This window comes from Anser cygnoides, chromosome 1 (genome assembly GCF_040182565.1).
Source record: "Anser cygnoides isolate HZ-2024a breed goose chromosome 1, Taihu_goose_T2T_genome, whole genome shotgun sequence".
Classification (NCBI taxonomy): Eukaryota; Metazoa; Chordata; class Aves; order Anseriformes; family Anatidae; genus Anser; species Anser cygnoides.
In genome coordinates, this window is record NC_089873.1 from 29,117,371 (window position 1) to 29,136,378 (window position 19,008).

A 19,008-nucleotide genomic window follows, 5' to 3' on the forward strand; every position below is an offset into this window, starting at 1 on the left:
TAGGGCACTAGGGAATACACTGTTAGGAAGCCAAGTGGAACCAGATTTTTTGCTGCTCATCTTTAGCTGATGCTTAAGACATAATTGTTTTTCAGTTGACACAGAAAGGTATATTCTCTCTCCTTCCAGAAAAGGCCAAGAAAGATCAGCTGGCCAGTGCTAATAATAGACATGCCAAAAACATAGGCCAGAGCAACTATTTTTTAATTAAAGGTCTATTTGGCTATTGCTTTCTGTGCTCTGCTGTTTGTTTAATTAAGTCCCAAGCCTGCTGCCTCTGTGATGTTCTCCCCTATAACATTTACTATGCTGTTAACTAAAGAAGTTACCCCTGTTTAAGTATTTAATATTAAGCCATGTTATTTTCTACAGATTCTTACTCTATTCTATTTGCTATTTCCATTGTTACTTAAACAGTATTTAACAACACCTGGAAAACACTTGTTTTGATTCAACATTTAAATTTGGTGTGTAGAAAAACAGTAAGGAAGATGAGGCTTTAAAAAAGAAGTGATTAGGGAAGTTACCCCATGAAGACATTTTGAATTTACCTATTGGTAGTATAGTATGAAAGGAAATACTCTGTTGTCTGATTAAGGGGTTTTTGGGCACTGTATTGTAAGATGCAGAGAACAAAAAAGATATTATTTTTCATTACAATTATTTTCAGCATGTTAATGCAATTCCTATATGTGTAATTATACTTGCTTTTGTGTACCTGGTTGAAACCATGCAACCTGTATGTGGTTACAGTATCACAGATTTCTAGGTTGGAAGAGACCTCAAGATCATCGAGTCCAACCTCCGACCTAACACTAAGTACTCCACTAAACCATATCCCTAAGCTCTACATCTAAACGTCTTTTAAAGACCTCCAGGGATGGTGACTCCACCACCTCCCTGGGCAGCCCATTCCAATGCTTAATAACCCTTTCGGTAAAGAAGTACTTCCTAACATCCAACCTAAAACTCCCCTGTCGCAACTTTCGCCCATTCCCCCTCGTCCTGTCACCAGGCACGTAGGAGAACAGACCAACCCCCACCTCTCTACAGCCTCCTTTAAGGTAACTGTAGAGAGCGATAAGGTCGCCCCTGAGCCTCCTCTTCTCCAGGCTGAACAAGCCCAGCTCCCTCAGCCGCTCCTCATAAGACTGGTTGAAACCCTCATAAAAAGTCTAACACAGCACAAACTGTCCAGGCATATGCTAGATCAGGTGGAGGAAGAGGCATAAATCTCCATCCCTCTGCACTGAAGAAGATGAGGCTTGTGGATAGGACATCCACGATTTCTCTGGGCAACGTGTTCTAGTGCCTCACCACCCTCTGAGTGAAGAATTTCCTCCTAAAATCTAATCTAAATCTCCCCTCTTTTAGTTTAAAACTGTTCACCTTTTCATATCACTATTTGCCTGTGTAAAAAGTCACTCTTCTATTTTATAAGCCCCCTTTAAGTACTGAAAGGCTGCAATGAAGTCTCTACAGAGCCTTCTCTTCTTCAGGCTGAGCAACCCCAGCCCTCTCTGCCTGTCTTCACAGGACGGGTGCTCCAGCCTCTGATCGTCTTTGTGGCCCTCCTCTGGACAGGATCTAACAGCCCCACATCATTCTTGTGCTGGGGGCCCCAGACCTGGAAGCAGCACTCCAAGTGGGGCCTCACTAGGGCAGAGCAGAGGGGCACAATCACCTCCCTTGCCCTGCTGGCCATACCTCTGTTGACGCAGCCCAGGATGCAGTTGTCCTTCTGGGCTGCAAGTGCACACTGACAGCTCATGTCAACCTTTGTGTCCACCAGAACCCCCAAGTCCTTCTCTGCAGGGCTGCTCTCAATGAGTTCTTCTCCCAGTTTGTACTCCTGCCTGGGACTGCCCTGACCTAGGTGCAACACCTTAGACTTCGACCTGTTGAACCTCATTAGGTTCATGTGGGCCCACTTCTCAAGCTTGTCCAAGTCCCTTTGGATGGCATCACTTTCTTCTGTCACATCAGCTGGACCACTCAGCTTGGTGTTCTTGAAACAGAAACAGGTGTATCTATTAGGAGTAATAAATAAGTTCTCCTTGTTTGCATAATTACACGGTAGTATTTTCTTAGATTACATTGACTTAAGAAATAGAGTTGCCATTAGAGCAAGAAGCCTCATTTTCCAAAATGCACCTTATTTGCATGGTGCAAAGGCAAAATATGCATACATCAAGTCAGCTGTGCAGCTATGTGCAAGGCAGTACACAGGAGCATGTAGAAGTGATGCTTCTGGGATTTCAGTGAGTGAAAGTCTGGACTCTTTCATGAAAGGAGCTCTGGAGATCTCACTCCCTTCTTAGGCCCTCATGAATACATGGCTGGATAGCACTACCATCTGTCTTTAAAAAATAAGTCTTCAATGCTTTCACTGTTAGCCCTTGTTGAAAAATACAGCATTGTACAGTGCTGGTTCAATATCAATAATATTCCAGAAATTTACAGGCTGTGGTAGGAGTTATTTAGTTTATAGAAAGCTATTTTGTGACTCTCTCCTTTGTGTCTTGTGGAACAGCTGTCCAGAGATTAAGGTGGAGGAGCATTAGAAAGAGCTGGAGATGCTCTCATGGTGTAGGATTAAAATTACCTATAACAACAGGAGAAAGGATTCAAGACAGCCAGCAAGACCTGAGCCATTTGAAAGTGCAAATGATGAGTTAGGTTTCTGGCCTGTTCCAAGATCCATGATGATGCCACTAATGCTGTCAGTCTCTGAATCGGTTAATTCAAAGCAAGCCCTGTCATATTTATTAGCTTGTACTACACCATTAGATTATAGTGTAGGTTTGCCCTTTGAGAGAAACTCAAGGAAAACAGATTAAGTAATATGAAGCAAAAATGTGTCATTTTGATTTCATGATCTTTGTCCCACAAACACTGCATTTTTCCATGCATGGTATGCCATAAAAGTAGAAGCTAAATGTTAACTGATTAAGTTGATTGAGAGTTTCATTTAATATCGTGGGAAGGTACCCTGTACAAAGGTTGAAAACCGTTTAAACAGTGAAGTGTGTTTCTTCCTCCTGTTTATAGCTGTTGTGCACAGGGTTTGCATTTCAGGGTTGGCTGCACAAGTTAATTTTGTGACGTGCTTTTCTCTCCATTTGGCTGGATGATGCTATATGCAGTCTAGCACTAGATAATTTCATAATATAATTAGTCGCAAATTCAGTCATATTTACAATGGTGTATTACAAGTTCATCTCCAGTGTACTCACTTCAATGTTTTATAGCATTCCTGGTTCATTTAAGTTTTGATGTCTAATCCTTAGCTAGAAATATCTGATATAGTCCTAGGATCTGGCCCACTGATTTAGCATGGTTGGAGGTCAAGGAAGGATGTGGCATTGTACTTATATGCCTTTAAACATTGTAAAAAAGGAGGCCTTGAAAACATATACAGGAATAATTGAAAATATAGAAACTATTTGCCTGATACATACTAATCAGAGATTAATAGCTCCTTATTTGTGGAACATGATCAATTTATCGTGCAGCATAAGATGATCAATCACCTAAAGATAGCTGTTTGTGCAGTTAGATTTTAAGTATTATTTTTCTTCATAGCACACAGAGCCATATAAAAATAGGGAATGCAATATTTGAAATGTATAATTGAAATTATAACACCTAATACTATCAGATGGAGGACAGAAGAACATAGCTAACACACCACAGCATCTATTAATAGGTCTGACTCCCTTTTGCAATGTCAACTGTAACATTAATCCTTGTTTTAAATCACAGTGTCTCAAATATCAGCTGTTACTAGTTGTACAGTTCTCTTTCAGTTTATATCAGAGAGCCCAATGGAGTCTTTTGAAGGACCTAGTAGGGTTAGCAAGGCTAACTTATTAGAAGTCCCTACTGTGAATGATTTCTCTTCTGAAGATGAAGATGTTAAACCTGACATTAAACATCGTTTCTCTCCACTTCCCCGAAGGCGGAATTCTGCTTCTTCAGAGGAAGAGGAGGCAGATACCCCCACCACCATTGCAAGAAAAGTTTCGTTTGCTGATGCATTTGGGTTTGATCTTGTGTCTGTTAAAGAGTTTGATACATGGGAAGTTCCAAATACAGCACAAAATAATGACTTAGAAGATGAAGTGTTCCCTCAGGAGGAATTTTTTTTATCTCAGCTGTTTACGTTACCTGCTTCCCAAGAAGAACTTTTGCAAAAAGTGCGAGAGCAGAAAGTACTGCTGGAGTCAATTGTGTTCCTGCCTGGGATTACCTGTATGAACGGTATTATAAGAGTCCTCAATGTATCTTTTGAAAAGCAGGTATATGTTCGAATGACACTGGATGACTGGGTCAGTTATTACGATATCCTAGCAGAATTCATGCCTAATTCTTGTGGCAGTGAAACTGACCAATTCTGCTTTAAGATTTCTTTAGTGCCTCCTTATCAGAGAGATGGAGCCAAAGTGGAGTTCTGTATACGATATGAGACATCAATTGGTACTTTCTGGGCAAACAACGATGACAAAAACTACACTCTGATTTGTCACAAGAAAGAAAATGTGTCCAAGCTGGATAATAAACCACACAGAGAAGCTACTGATAGACATCTTAAAGGCTGCTTAAAGACAACACCAAGCAGGTGAGGTTACATCTTCCCTTTTGTTAACTTACAAAATAGCTGGCTAATTCTAACTTTCTAACTTGCTGAAGCCAATATTCCCATGTTGACTGTTGTTGTTGTTGTTTAAATAATAAATCAGACCAAAACTTGTTTTCAATAAAGCTCTTGCATATATCAGACAGTAGTTTTCTGCAGACGGTTGGAATCAAACATCGTAGTTTTAATATATGGCATGCATGCCACTCATATGAAAAGTAATGTGAGGGTCTACAAATTATGTGCTGTGTACTGATTTTGATCTCTGTAGCATATAAACTGAGCTGACATCAGTGGTCTGGTGAGCCTACTTTGCTCTAGACTGAAGTAGCTGTACGCTTAAAGCACTTCACATTCAGTTCCTTGGTAAGTCAACAAGAATTAAAAAGATAAAAAAATCCTGGATTTTCACATAATTTATTTCATATTTCATATTTCATTCTCTATGTGCAGCTACTAAAACAGAAATGGCAACAGTGGGTCAGGAAGCTGGTAACTCAGGGAAGGGTCCTGTTGCAATTAGAATAGCTGGTACAAACTTTTCTGCAATTGGCTGGGCTGTTCTGCAAGGTGCATCTTAGAGTAACAAATCCTTCTCCCTGCCATTGGTTGATGTTTTGTTTCACAACCGGTGAAATGAGTAACGATTTATAAGGCAGAATTGGTATCATAATAAAAACAATAAAATGTATTCAATATACATTGTTCTGATTAAATGTAGGCAAGTATTCTGTTGATTATAAAGTGGCAGTAGTTAACTTATAGCTTAACCCTATATGAAGAGAGAAACGCAGGAACAGTAACTTTTAGCTTCCTACTCTGTTTTTAACTCCCCTTGTTTCTGTAAGTAAAACAATGTTGCCCATGTAAATCTAATTCTCAGGTTTTTGTTTAGTAAAATTCCTCTAAATCCATAGAAATTCTGCAGAACCAAATCTATATTTTACCTGCAGCATCCTCTGCAATACTTAGATCTCTGAACTGTTTTCTTCCAAGAAAAGAAAGTTTCCAAGAAACTTCCTGTTTTCTTGCCAAGTAAGATGGTGTTGTTTGATTTCCCAGGTTTTAACTGCCTGCACTCTTCCACTGAACAGAACTGGTGGAGAAGCAGGAACAAACCTGTGGCAGTGGCTGGAGCTGAAAGAGAAGGGAATCCTCCAAGGCTTCCCCTAGCAGAGCCTCTCTGTTCTGTCTCCTCCTGTAGCCCAGGCTCACTGTGCTGAGAACCTCTGGCAGCTCTAAGTGCATGAGTCCTGTGAGGGGATGTGTGAAATACAACTTAGTGCCTGCACCACCAACATGGTGTAAGAGCAGTCCCCAGGGATAACCCAAGGTCCAGTTCATAGACAGTCCAGAGAGCTCTCCTGGCAAGCATCTCTAGGGCCAGCCCTGAGTCAGCTCACTGGTGCTTCCACAGGGAATGTTCTTGTACGTAAGAGCAGAGGGTTCAACGCATTTGTCTGCTGTGTGGTCAGATCCTGACATTTGTGCCTGGTTCTGTACGTTGTATCTGTCCTTCAAGAAGTGTCACATGACTCATTCTGGGTAAATAAGATAGCCTGAGGTATTCTGTAGAAGGGCCTTGATATCAGATAGCACAGGCATATGCAGGCAGTGTGATTTCAGGCTGAGTTCAGGTAGCCTGCATGGAGGAGATGGACACGGAGAGCTGAGTCTTAATTTAGGGAGCCCTGGGCTTCCAGCTGTGTTTGGGACTGACCTGCAAATTTAGATACAATTGGGCAGTTGAGGTTAAGTGACAAAAAATAGTTTAATTCCCTGAAAACCCTGCAGTGATATATCTGGTGCTGGTATAAATTGTAGAAACATTTAATCTGGGGAATGCTCTTTTGCATGTATATGCTGAATATATTATAGATACCTCAGCCACAAACATATATTAGAAAGTGGAAGGAAGATAACATGTCTACTTCCTAACACCAAATTACCTTGTCCCTTATCGGAGATGTGAAGTTGTATCCCTCCATATCAGTACGTACCAGAATGCATATATGTATATGTGTGTGTGTCTGTGTGCACATATAAATGTGTATATATATATACATATGTAAGCATACATATGTATGCACACACATACATATTTGTTCATGTATACACATGTACACACATAATTTCTGACATTAAAAACAAAGTGATCAGGTTCTTGTTTACATTAAGATCTGTTACACATTTTTGGCAAACAGTTACCTACATGCACTTTCAAGACACTTTTTAGTGGCAGAAGGATGTAAAGAGTCCTTACATTAAGTGAAAAAAATGTGCTACAAGTATTTCTGGAATACCGTTTCAGTGGTCTCTATGGCTGCTGAAAGACAGTGCTGGCAGATTGTAATCCAGGACCAATTTTATGCTACAGGGACTTCATTGACTTCACAGGAGTTACAGCTTTCACCAGTGTAAATGAGGTCACCATCAGGGCCTTTCGTTTCAAAAGAACTAAGATGCCAACCTCCATTGCTCACTTGTTTTTCAAAGTGTCTTTGTACATGTTGCCCCTTTGAGTGAGGAGGAACACCCTGCAGACATCTGCAAAAGTACCTCATTATTCTCCTTCAGACCCTCATTAAAACTCTTTTGCTTTGATGTCTATAAAAAATCTCAAGAAAAACAAACCCCCCAAAATTGGCAAAGTGAGGCTGATGATGTGCTGTGACTACTTCATATCATGTTGAACAGTGCCGTCTGTTTCCCTGCTCTCCTTGACAAGCACCCCCCCTTCTTTTTCTCTCTTTCTCCTCTTGTTTTATGCTCAAATTATAAACTCTACATATAAATTATAAACTCTACATATATGTGCCGTGCTGTATGTATACAGAGTATTTAGCAAAGTGGGGTCCTGGACCATAACTAGGTTGTCCTAGAAGCTGCAGAAATGCAAACAGATATACAGAGAATTAGTAACAATTTTACCTATGGATCACACAGGTAAGTAATATTGTTATCTATGTCCACAAACTGGACATCTTAAATTGATGATTTCTTTATAGCAACCTAAATATAATGATATTTAAAAAGGGCACTTATTTAAGCCCCTAGTTCAAATTCAGAAAACTGTTATCATTTTATTTTTTAAATCTTGGCTCTAAGATATTTATACTTTCTCTTAAAATGTGCAATTTACCTTTCCAGTTAAAAAATAAGACTGTTAAAGAATTATGTTTTTTAAGCAGATAGTCTGATCCACTCTAGGGCATACTTGTGTGGCTCATTAAATGTCATTAGCGAGGATTATTTGCGTTAGTTAAGTGAAAGTAATAATATGCACTTTCAGAGGAAGTTACTGAGGAAACACAATATGACTGTATCATGTTACCCTTAAGAATATGAACCAGGACAAAGTTGTGTGAATAAGGCCAATGAGATGGCTACCGACATCATTATTAAAAAATAAAATCAAAATGGACTCAACCCTCAAAAATCACACCTGAAAAATATGGTAGCAAAAGGCAAAGCTGCATGGAATAATTAATGTTGAAAACTATCTGGATTCGGATGATCAAAACCACATGCCTATTCATTCCATGTTTTACATGCTTTTGCTTCTATGCCTAGACAAGAAAAAATAGTCTTCTCCCAAACTTTCATAAAATATTCGCTTCCAACTGTATTTTTCCATGCAAAAATTCTCTCCAATATAAATTTTAACAATTTTTATTGTTTTTCGAAAAACTTGAAGATTCATAGGAACAAAGTATAATTTGAAACAATAGTGTCTGAATTAATTACTTTAAGTCTATCTGAAAGTGTGCATTTAACTTGTACATACTCATATTTTTGGGGAAAAAATGACTCCTAAAAATGTGAAGGTTGCCACTGGAAAAAAGAAAAAAAAAAAAGAAAAAAATAAGAAAGAAAAAAAAGAGAGCTCATGTCAGAAAACAGTCCTCATTTCCATCATATATACAAACATCTAAACATCAAGAAAAATGTAATTGAATTGTATCAGCTCCAGTTTTTCCTCTTTTTGTTTGGCTTTTGATTTTGGGACATGGATAATGATTCTGAACACAAATTTCTCCTGGTCCTCAGGTTTGGACCACGTGATTTTGTTGTGGACCCCAGGCACCTGCATCGGTCTGATGAGACAGGGACTGGTTGTGTGTTGCATGAGGCAAAATCCCGTAGATCATGGTGCACGGCGCAGTGATAACGACCTGCAAACCTTTCCCCCCCCTGTGGCCAGTCACTGGTGAGGCTGTACCTTATTTCTGTGCTTGGTCCTGATTTGCCATCTGTCAAGAGAGCAATTGGAACAGCAACAAGAGGAAAATGGCTGATAAGAATGAGAAATGTTTCTCAAAAGGCTAAAATGTATTTGGACTCCTGTCCTCTGACAAGGAAAGGGAAGCTAATATGTTTGTCATAACTGTTAGTTATCCCACTCTTAACTCTCTAAGCCCACAAATGTATCACTCTGAAATGATGTTGATCCTGTGTTTTTCTGGTAATTGCTGGACGTTCTTTTCTCTGAATGGCAGTACATCAATTTATTTCCCTCCATGATGTCTCTAAAAAAGAACACAAAATAGGTGATGTCTCATACAAGAGCTGCTCTATGTAAAATGTGTGATGAGAAGGAAGAGATTAAAAAAAATCTGGTCTGTGGGTCACCAATGCCAATTTTCATCAGCATAAATACTGAATAATCTTAATGCAACTGTCAGTGAATTTCTTCTGTGCATGAGTACTCTCCTGTCTTCAGCTCCAGTCTCATCCACTTTCTGATGGAAGGCAAAGTAAGTACGTTGCTGAAGACACGTGAACCAAAAATGTCCCCTTGCCACAAAGAAGGCCAATGATATTCTGGGCTGTGTTAAGCAAAGTATTGCCAACAGGTTGAGGGAGGTGTTCCTTCTCTTTACTCAGCCCTAGTGAGGCCACACCTGTGTCCAGTTCTGGGCTCCCCAGTACAAGAATGACATGAACATAACGGAGAGACCAAAGAAGGTCTATGAAGATGATAAAGGGCTTGGAGCATTTCTCCCAATAAGGAAAGGCTGGGAGGGGCTGGGAAAGGCTGGTTCATCCTGAAGAAGAGGTGGCTCAGGGGGATCATATCTGTGTGTACAATTACCTGAAAGTAGAAAGCAAAGAGAATGGAGCCAGGCTCTTTTCAGTAGTGCCCAGTGAAAGAACAAGAGGCAATGGGCACAAACTGGAACACAGAATGTTCCCTTTGAGCATCAGGAAGAGCTTCTTTCCTCTGTGGGTCACTGAGCACTGCACAGGTTGTCCAGAGAGGTTGCGGAGTCTCTACCCTTGGAGATCTTCACAAGCTGTTCTGGGCAACCTGCTCTAGGTGGCCCTGACTGAGAAGGAGTGTTGGACCAGATGACCTCCAGAGGTCCCTTCCAACTTCAGTTGTTCTGTGATTCTGTGTTATGTTCTGGCAGGACTGCAGTGTGCTCAGTCTTCCACAGGTGGATGGCAAACCTGAGCCTAGTTGTGCTGATAAATGCAGTTCTGCATCACCTCCTCTTGGTCTTTCCCACAAACCATTTAAAAAACGAGGACTTCTGAGGAAGATGTTTAGTTTTGCATATACTTTGCTAGGAGGAAAAACTGTATTATTCCCAGCCGGTTCATCTAAAATACGACATTTAAATTATATTCCCTTTTAATCCTTGTTCTTTTGATTATTTCACATCATAATCAGAAAGGGAAAAGGAGAGCTGAAAAGGTGTTAAAATATACATCTTCTTTGTGTACTACTATTTAATCTCAAGGTTGTTTCTGGCATCTCAAGTCACAAGTTACACCTTGATCAGCATACAGATATGGGATTTGACTAAAGTTTATTACTATTATTAGCAAGTGACTGCAGTCACTGTTTTTACCAGCAGAGCAGCTGCTAGAGAAGCTATCCATTCACAGGGAGCCAGCTAAAAGCAGCACTCCTCTGCTGCTGACTCTAACCTGGTATTCCCAGCCCTTCTCCTGCCTCCTGGTCAATGCCAGTCTTTGCCAGTTGTAGAAGTAGGTAGGCATCAAAATAACACTTCTCCAGGTACTTCAAGAGTGTGATTATTGGGGAGACAATTTAAGGTGGTCTAAAATATAATTTTCAGACAAGTGGGGTAAAAACAAGCTGTGGAACTAAGGCTGAATGTTAGGAAGTGTTTCTTAATAGTGACGGTAGAATTATCTTCTGAGGAAATTGCTATAGCCTTAGTCTCCAAAGTCAATTAAAATAAGCTAAGATAAACCACTTAAAATATTCTGCAGGGAACAATCCTACTTGGACAGGTACTACACTCAGTGGTTTAATTTGTCTTTTTTCTATTTATCTAATCACAATATTTCAAAATCCAGACACACTTAATATTTTAAATATGAAATATCTTAAAGACCCTAAGGATGGATATCTAAGCTAATGGCATAAGGCTTTGAAAGCTATCACAGAAATGCCAAAAAAACAGGTGGAATTTATGGATGAGAATGGCATACACATATCAAATAGACACTTGCTAACCATACTCGTGACATACCTTTGGACAAATAGAAATACATTGCTCCTGTATTCTATTGTTTAATGACTCTTCTGTTTAGTTAGATACCTGTTTAGCAAGTTGACCCGAGCTGGTAAGGAATATTTCAATATTCTGTCTCCTGTCCACTGTCCAGTTATTGCAGTTTCTAAATGTTCATTTAGAAAAAAATGTTCTATTACATTCATCTTGACTTGGCTAAATGTTAGTCCTGAAAAGATATTTAAAGTCAGTGAGACGTTAACTGAGAGCACTAGAGGCATTTTTAATCAATGCATTCACTACCTGTGTCATCTGAGCTGTTTATTCTGATTAGGAACTTTAAGCTATGATCCAGCCATAGCTCTGCAGCTCTGAAAATTGAAGCAATTGACTCAATGACAGTGTAACTCCAGAGAACCGATCGTCTATCATATTTTTAACATAAACTGTTGATGGTTTATTTTCTCAGTTACATAAAATAGAAAAATATGTCCAAACAAATACTTTTCAAGCTAAATACAGTCCCTACCTCAGGGCAAAGGAAGAGCTAAGACCTTTTAAACACTGAGGGAATATGTTAGAAGTGGCTATTTGATCCCTAGGCCTTCAGTGACACACACAAAAATATTAGTTGATATGCCAAGGCATAATGGGGGGCTTGGTTTTCTGGCTGTCTCTCCAGTCTCCTTCTCCTGATCTGTAGAGCCAGCTGATACTCTGACACTAAACCCAAAGATTTATTACTGCTGGTTACTAATAACAGCCCTAAAGAGCACTGAAGAGCACTGAAATATGCAATTGAATGTAGTGCTACTGTGAAGAGTCCATGTGAGCTAGGTAAAGCTGGCAGTTTTTTTCTTATCTGGCACTTGGGTGCACCAAGTGAACTTGCCTTTAAATTTTTAATTGACACATAGTAGTTGTTCCTACAATAACATTTATGGCTTCTAGTAGTGTAAGATGTTCAAGCCTTTCATGTTGTGATAGTTGTGGAGTTTGTCAGTCTTTCTCTCTCCCCAGTTACTTCAGTAAATTTGCACCAGTATCCCTGAGGTTATTTTTTAGGTTAGATTTTCTTCATAGAAATATTCATTTACATAGTCAGATGTTATTCACAGTGTTCAAATTGCTTAAACATAGGTGCAACCATTTTGAACATTGACAAACCAAGTGAGAAATATTGATATTTATCACAGTGACCTTCTTGCTATGTAAGAGTAAGGTAGTGTATGGGGAAAAAGTTATAAATGTCTCTTCTCATGGTGATAACACCTGGAAATTTCAGATGTTAAGATATTTACTGAGTTTAGAAGTGCCTTCCAAATTTTAGACTAGATTTGTCCTCTCTTGAGAATGACTGCCTAGGGATTTTTGTGGTCACCCATTCTGTTCTTCTGGTATCTGTGCTTTAGTCTCACCTGACTGCCATCCGTCTATCTCTAAGGCATCTGTCATCTTCCTGTGTACGTGCCTCAGCATACTGCAGTCAGCCTCTAGGAAATGACTGTCCCCTGACATGCTGGTAGAGGACTGTTCCTTTTTTTTTTTTTTTTTTTTTTTTTTCCTCCAGCTAAGTTCCAAGGAAAGACCAGGTGCCACACAGCCTAAGGACTTTTTCTTCTCAGATCTACCCAAAATATGTCCAGCTTGGAGGAATTGCAAGACCTGTTGATGGTACTTGCTTTTCTCTCCTACGTCTTTTAAAACAATGGGAGAAAAAAGCAAGAGAAAAACAAAAGCCCTCCACCCCCAACTCCTTTCTACAACATCATTTTGATATTTTACCATGTCCCTTCCAGACAAAATAGCAACCAGAGAAAGTTCTCCTCTGACCTCAGACTGAGCTTATTGCTTAGGAAACTTGATTCCTGGAGATAGGCACCCCAGCAGTAAGATGTTGCACCCCTAATTGACAATGGAGTTGTTGATAGATCTTCTAGCTTTTTCCAAGGGAATCTTTCCCTAAAAAACTTCCTTGTTGCTGAAGTAGCTAGCCCAATCTGTCAAGGGACTTAAGCAGATTTCTGACACTTCCATGTACAAAACAGTGGTGTAACAAGACTTCTGACCTGTTTTCTTTTCAACATTTTTATGTAGATATCATAACAAGGTACCACAGTCATGACGGGCTATAAGAAAGCCTGACAAAAGTTGCAGTCTGCCTTTTCATAGTTACTTAGTTCATAGTTCATAGTTTCAGATTGATTTGAGACTTTTTTTTTCTTTTTTTTTTTTTCTGTGTGTGTGCGTGTGTGTGTTCTTTATATCTATAATAATGAGATTTGGGGATAGACAAGGCTATGTTAAAGGTTAGAACCTGGCACCAAATTGGATTGTGCTCCCTTTTCAGACACACAGGCACTAAAATCTTCAAAAGGACAGATATGCATCTGTATTAAAAAAAATAAATAAATGTATGAATGTTTTGGCATTAAAACTCAAGGTCTTTTTTAATGAGCTAGAAAATAAAGACTAATTTCTTGGGACTCTGTTTGCTTTGAGGCAGTGATTATTCTCATCCCAAACCAGGCCAATGCATTTTGTTCTGTGCCACCTATGTCCCTGCTTCAATCATAAACTAGGACTGAAAAATGAAAATATTAGTAATTGGAAAATATAATCCCCTGGATAGCACCAATCCAATAATCTTAATAAAAATAGGTTTATTACAAACATTGCCTGAACCCTTCTGGGAATTATCTTTTCAGAAAAAAACACTCAAATTCCCTCACAGCTGCTCTCTTGATCAATTGTTCCCCTCGATACTATTAATCATCATACTATATACTGCTTATTCTTAGCATCTTTTTCCACTCCACTTTCCAAACTTCCTTTCCAATTTCTCCTTGTTTAGAAGCTACTGACAGTCTTTTATTTGTCCTTTCGCAGGCCCACCTTTTGCTCTTTTCTGGTTTCAGCCCTTTTCTGGGTCATGAGATGACCCAAACTAACAGGTATTTCCTGTATTTTCCAGGTAGGGGAATACCACAAGTTAATATTCTCTTTCTCAGATTTCAAACGCTTAAAGAGAGGTTCTTTTAGACTCTATTTTTGTGCAAACTGCTTGTGAATGTTGCTAAACTGATTCTCCTGATAACGCAGTCTTCTGTTCACAGCATAGTTTCAAAATGGTAGCTTCGGTGCAGACCTCCATTGCTGTGCCAGTGTGCAAATATCCTCACCTACCACTCTAACGATGAGCGGGTCACTGTCTCCATGCTTCTATCCTCTGTGTCCTGACTATCAACAAGGGAGCTAATTAGTGTCAGTCCCATTTGTTTGGTGACACCTATTTACTAAGGACTAGATGGAGCCTTCTCTAACATTTCTGGTAGTTGAAGGTCATATAAGAAAATCAATGCTGCCTAGATTTGTAATAAAGGTTCTGATTTTACATACAGCTTCATTCTAATAGGATCACTTGTAACAGCATAATATTTTTTAAAAACTATTCAGTATTTTCTACTTAATGTTCACATGGCCATTCATTTATATCTGTTGATAATTTTTTTTTCCAGTTTTTGCTTTAATTTCTGTAACTCTTTCTGTGTGGTCTCAATTATTTAGAATCTAACAATGTAATTTAAACAATTGTTTTCCACATTGTTTAAATTATTTTCCTGTTGTGTTTGTGTTTTTCAAATACCTTCTTAAAAAATGTAAACACAAATAAAAAGCAATGGTACTGCCACAGGTGGCACATGCACATTGCACTGACATGAAACAGAAACTTTGTGGTTCTGGCACACACAGCATCTCTACAACGTGGAATCATCTGAAGCTGAAAACTCTTAGGTAGGAATCAGCCATATTTTCAAGTGGAGTAGTCGTATAAGTAGAAATTCAGATGTGTGTTAGGAGTGTAAACTAAAAGACCAGAAATAAGAAATGGTGTTAGCCGAGCTTCAGTATCATTTGATCACTATATGACATGGCTGTGATGCTCCTAACTTGAGCACAACCACTAAGAACAGCCCTTCTTAAGTAAAGCCTTATAAGTAAAAGCCTTAAAATTACTTAGAACATTTCCCTGAAAGGTGGTACAGCTGAGCACTTAGTTTCTTGCAACTTTCTTTCAGAGCCACTTTAACTGATTTTTTTTTCCCCTACTAATGGATTTGGTACTTCAGAGATCATATATGCTGCAGTGTTGACACTGACTGCCTTTTGCTGTTTGCTGTCTTTGTTCTGCTGCTCACTTTGTCCTCTCCTCGCAAACCAGGGACAGACACTCTGTCCAGTTTTGATCGTGCATGCCCAGGTTCTCTGCCTTCTTGGTCAATCATAATTGTCCAGTTGGCTAGCACTCTCCATAGGGAACAATATTTGAATTTTATCCCTATGTCGTCTCTTAAAAAGGCAGAGGACCCTTTAATTATCTCAGGTAGTAATGTTTCTTTTCTTATATTTTTTTCACATCTACCAATGTCTATCGCAATGTGTCTTCTCATACAGCGCACATCTTTTTTACTGCACCCTAATATTTATTTGATGCAAATCTTGTTTGAATGATTGAAATTCTTTAGTAATCGTAGGAAAAAAAAAAAAAGCGTCTTATTCTGTATTTAGATGATTCCTCAGGAAAAATGTATTCCCTTAATTTCTAGCAAATTCTTATCAATACCATTATATACAAATTGTTACAAAGATAAGCTATTCTTATCTAACGGTTTTTAGGAGTTTGAGACAGTCTCAGCAGGAGTTGCTGAGGGATGAAACTTCTAATGATGATTTAAAGCAGTGAAGTGTGTAGGCTGAAACTGAAATAATTATTGCTGTAACCCTCTAAGCACTCTAAGTTCCTCAAGAGAAAATACTTTGTTCAGAATAGACCCTGAACAACAAAATGCTAAAAAAGTAAAAGAAAGTTAAAAAAAAAAAAAAAAGAAAAAAAAAAGAAAACCCTTGGAGCAGGATGATAATTTAGAACTAGGATCAGTCTAATGTGAGGATGTTCTCAACAACTACTCGCAAATGCATCAGACATCACAATTAAAAAGGAATAATAATTACAGTCCCATTCTAAAGTATGTAATATTCTATTCCATTCAGTAAGCCATGAACACTTTAAAACCATCAGTGTAATCCACAAACCTATATTTACAACATTAAACTGGATGTTCTGCCTTTTCAATAACTGTCATCTCATCTCTATTATTTTCACCTCAGACTCTAATTGTTTCTTTTATAGGAGCTAACCTACCAGTGTCCTTGGCAGTACAGTTTATGGCTCATGCATTTACAGTAATTGTTTGGGCAATTTGCCACACAGTATAACAATCTTCACATCACAATCAGTTTTTATAATAAACAGCATTAGTTGTGAAAAATACAAGTGATGCATGATTCTTATGGTAGATAAAGGGCACTGAAGATGCCCTTTAGAAAAAGAAAGGAAAATGCTCAAGCCTTGAACTGCTTGAGAAAAATACTGATGTCACAATAGAGCTAATTAATTTGATGGTACAAACAAGAGGGGGAAAGGGCCTTGCATTCATTAGTGTCAATTCCAAATGAGAGCATACCGTTCATAAAAATAATATTCTGCCTTCATTTAGACAAAACGTGCAGGTAAACAAACGAGATATAAGCACCAGTTCCTGCAATAACAATGATTTCTCTCCTTAGCTTTATCAAGACTCTTTCCGTTTATCTGCAGGGAGCTCAACTCCTGGGTAGGTACAACTTGCAGGCAGACCTGGAGAATGAGGCCAGGTCCTGCTGCCCACCAGCCTGGCGGGCTCCAATGTGGCCAGCACTGCCAGGTGCAGCTACCAGGCACGGTATGGTATGCTCCTGGGAAGCAGAGCACTTCAGGACTCCTCTCCACCACAGAGAGGTTGTTGCACATGAGGATACCCTGCTGCATACAGCTCTGCTGCAGGCATTTTGTAGCCTCTTGACTTTCAGGTGCCTGGAAATAACGGGTGAAGCACTGTGCTATGGGAAGGCTGTTTGGCAGACCTCCAACAGGCACAGCCTCCTGGAATAGAAATTCTCTAGAGTAGAAATAAGGTAAATACCCTCTTACGCTGGTGTAGCAACAGGCATGGGAAGGTAATCCTCAGCCTCCCTGTCATCTCCATGCCATCTGACAGGCTCCGCTTGTGCTCAGGCACAGTGAAGCCAGGCCCCAGGGAGCACAAAGGTGGCTTCAAGCCAAGGTGGTGCCTCCCCTTCTTGAGCTATGCTGTGAATTCTCTGGCAGCACCAGAGCTTGGGACTAGTATTTATAGGGTGTTGGAAACATGTGTGATAAGAAATCCTCGAGAGGTTATATTATAAGACTATAACTTCAACAATTGATAACATGGTCATCAATCTTAAGCAGTAGGAGACTTGTCCCTATGGCGAATTTTGGACTGAGCCTTATGGAGGCAAGGAATGAGTTTATCTTTATTCGTTAAATACTCGTTTCATATAGTCAGTGAGGGAAATAGAATTGAAATAATTATGGAGAGCCCACCACTCGAAAGTGCACACTTCAGAGATCCATGTACTGGGATTCTTGGTAGATGTTAAAACCCTTTCACAAGTTGTACATAGACAGACAGGCCAGGACATGATTTTCATCTAGATCCCAAAGGGTGGCTGGGATGTACCTTCAGTGGTAGTCTCACCATAATGAGACCAGAATCAAGCTTATGTTTTTACTTACAAATAAAGCATTTTCTTCTCTGCATGATTTGGTTTTGTACTGGTATTTTAAGGCCAGTAATAGAGGAAGGTTTTCAATGTAATTTTCCAGTAAGCCAAAAGTTTACAGGGTTTATATCAGTAAAAAAAAAAAAAAAAAAAAAAAAAAAAAAAAAAAAAAAAGAGAGAGAGAGAGAGAGAGATTTTTACTCTACTGTGTCATACAAACGAATTAATACAATATTAAAGCTCTGTTAAGAACTTCATGCGTACTTAGTTTTCCTACTTCTTTCCAAAATTCCTTCTTCCTTAGAAATTTGTTTTTATTATAAGCTTGTGGGTTTTGAATGACATTGCCTATGATACTACCGATGTTCAGAATTACATGTGAAAAATCCTGATGTAAAGAAACTATTTGGTTTCTCAGAACTGCTATTTTAACCTAACTCCTTCAAGCATTTTGCAGTCTTTATGCTTCCTATGCACACATAAAATTTTTAAAATATTTTTTATTGCTGTTTGATTTTTTTTTTTGTTTTTAACATAAATGTAGCTGTTTCATTTTCTACTTCATTCTGCTTCTAATACAACACAAACCAAGCCAAACCAACAGATCTTCCCTCCTCAATCCTTCCACTTCTCCTTAGGTCTGAGGGATTACAGTTCTGCAGGATCACTGTTGGTCTCCAGTGACATCTCAAACCTAACCACTTACTTGCATGGATTTGCTTATTCCTCTCCTGGTTCTCAATAAAATATTACCAACACATTTAACTACTTCTTTTCAAGAATCTCATATGTTGTTTACATCACAGTGGAATAATTCTTTAGCAAGCCTGGCTATTTTCAGCACTAGATACAAAAGGACCAATTGTATTGAATATTGATAGTACATTGGGCTTCTCTTAGGTTTAGAAATTAGACCTGATATTAAAACAGAATTACTGTATAGTTAACACTTAAGTCTTGCCAAGTCCTCTTATTTTAGCTTCAGCTCAGCTTCAGAAGAAGGATCATTTTGATTTTGAGTACGCCTTGAAGTAAAATCCAGAAGCATGAAAGATTCTGTGATGGTCTAATCTTATCTGGATTTTAAAATAAAATAATATCCCCAATTTTTCTCTCTTATATATATTTTTAACTAATTATTTGAGAAATATATATTTTTAAATATCTTAACATCACCATACCTCCTTACATTTCAGACTGAATAAAATATTTCCACATTTAAATATAAGATGG

At 38.8% G+C, this 19,008-nt stretch overlaps 1 protein-coding gene across 1 annotated transcript in view; it reads left to right on the plus strand.

Moving 5' to 3' along the window:
- The first annotated feature begins 3,795 nt into the window (after positions 1 to 3,795).
- The window catches only part of PPP1R3A (protein phosphatase 1 regulatory subunit 3A), a 36,225-nt gene continuing 21,012 nt past the window's right edge, over positions 3,796 to 19,008 (plus strand). The window contains exon 1 of the mRNA XM_013190802.3: positions 3,796 to 4,621. Coding sequence (XP_013046256.3) covers positions 3,828 to 4,621 — 794 coding nt within the window. The 5' untranslated portion in view covers positions 3,796 to 3,827. The remainder of the gene's footprint in view (positions 4,622 to 19,008) is intronic.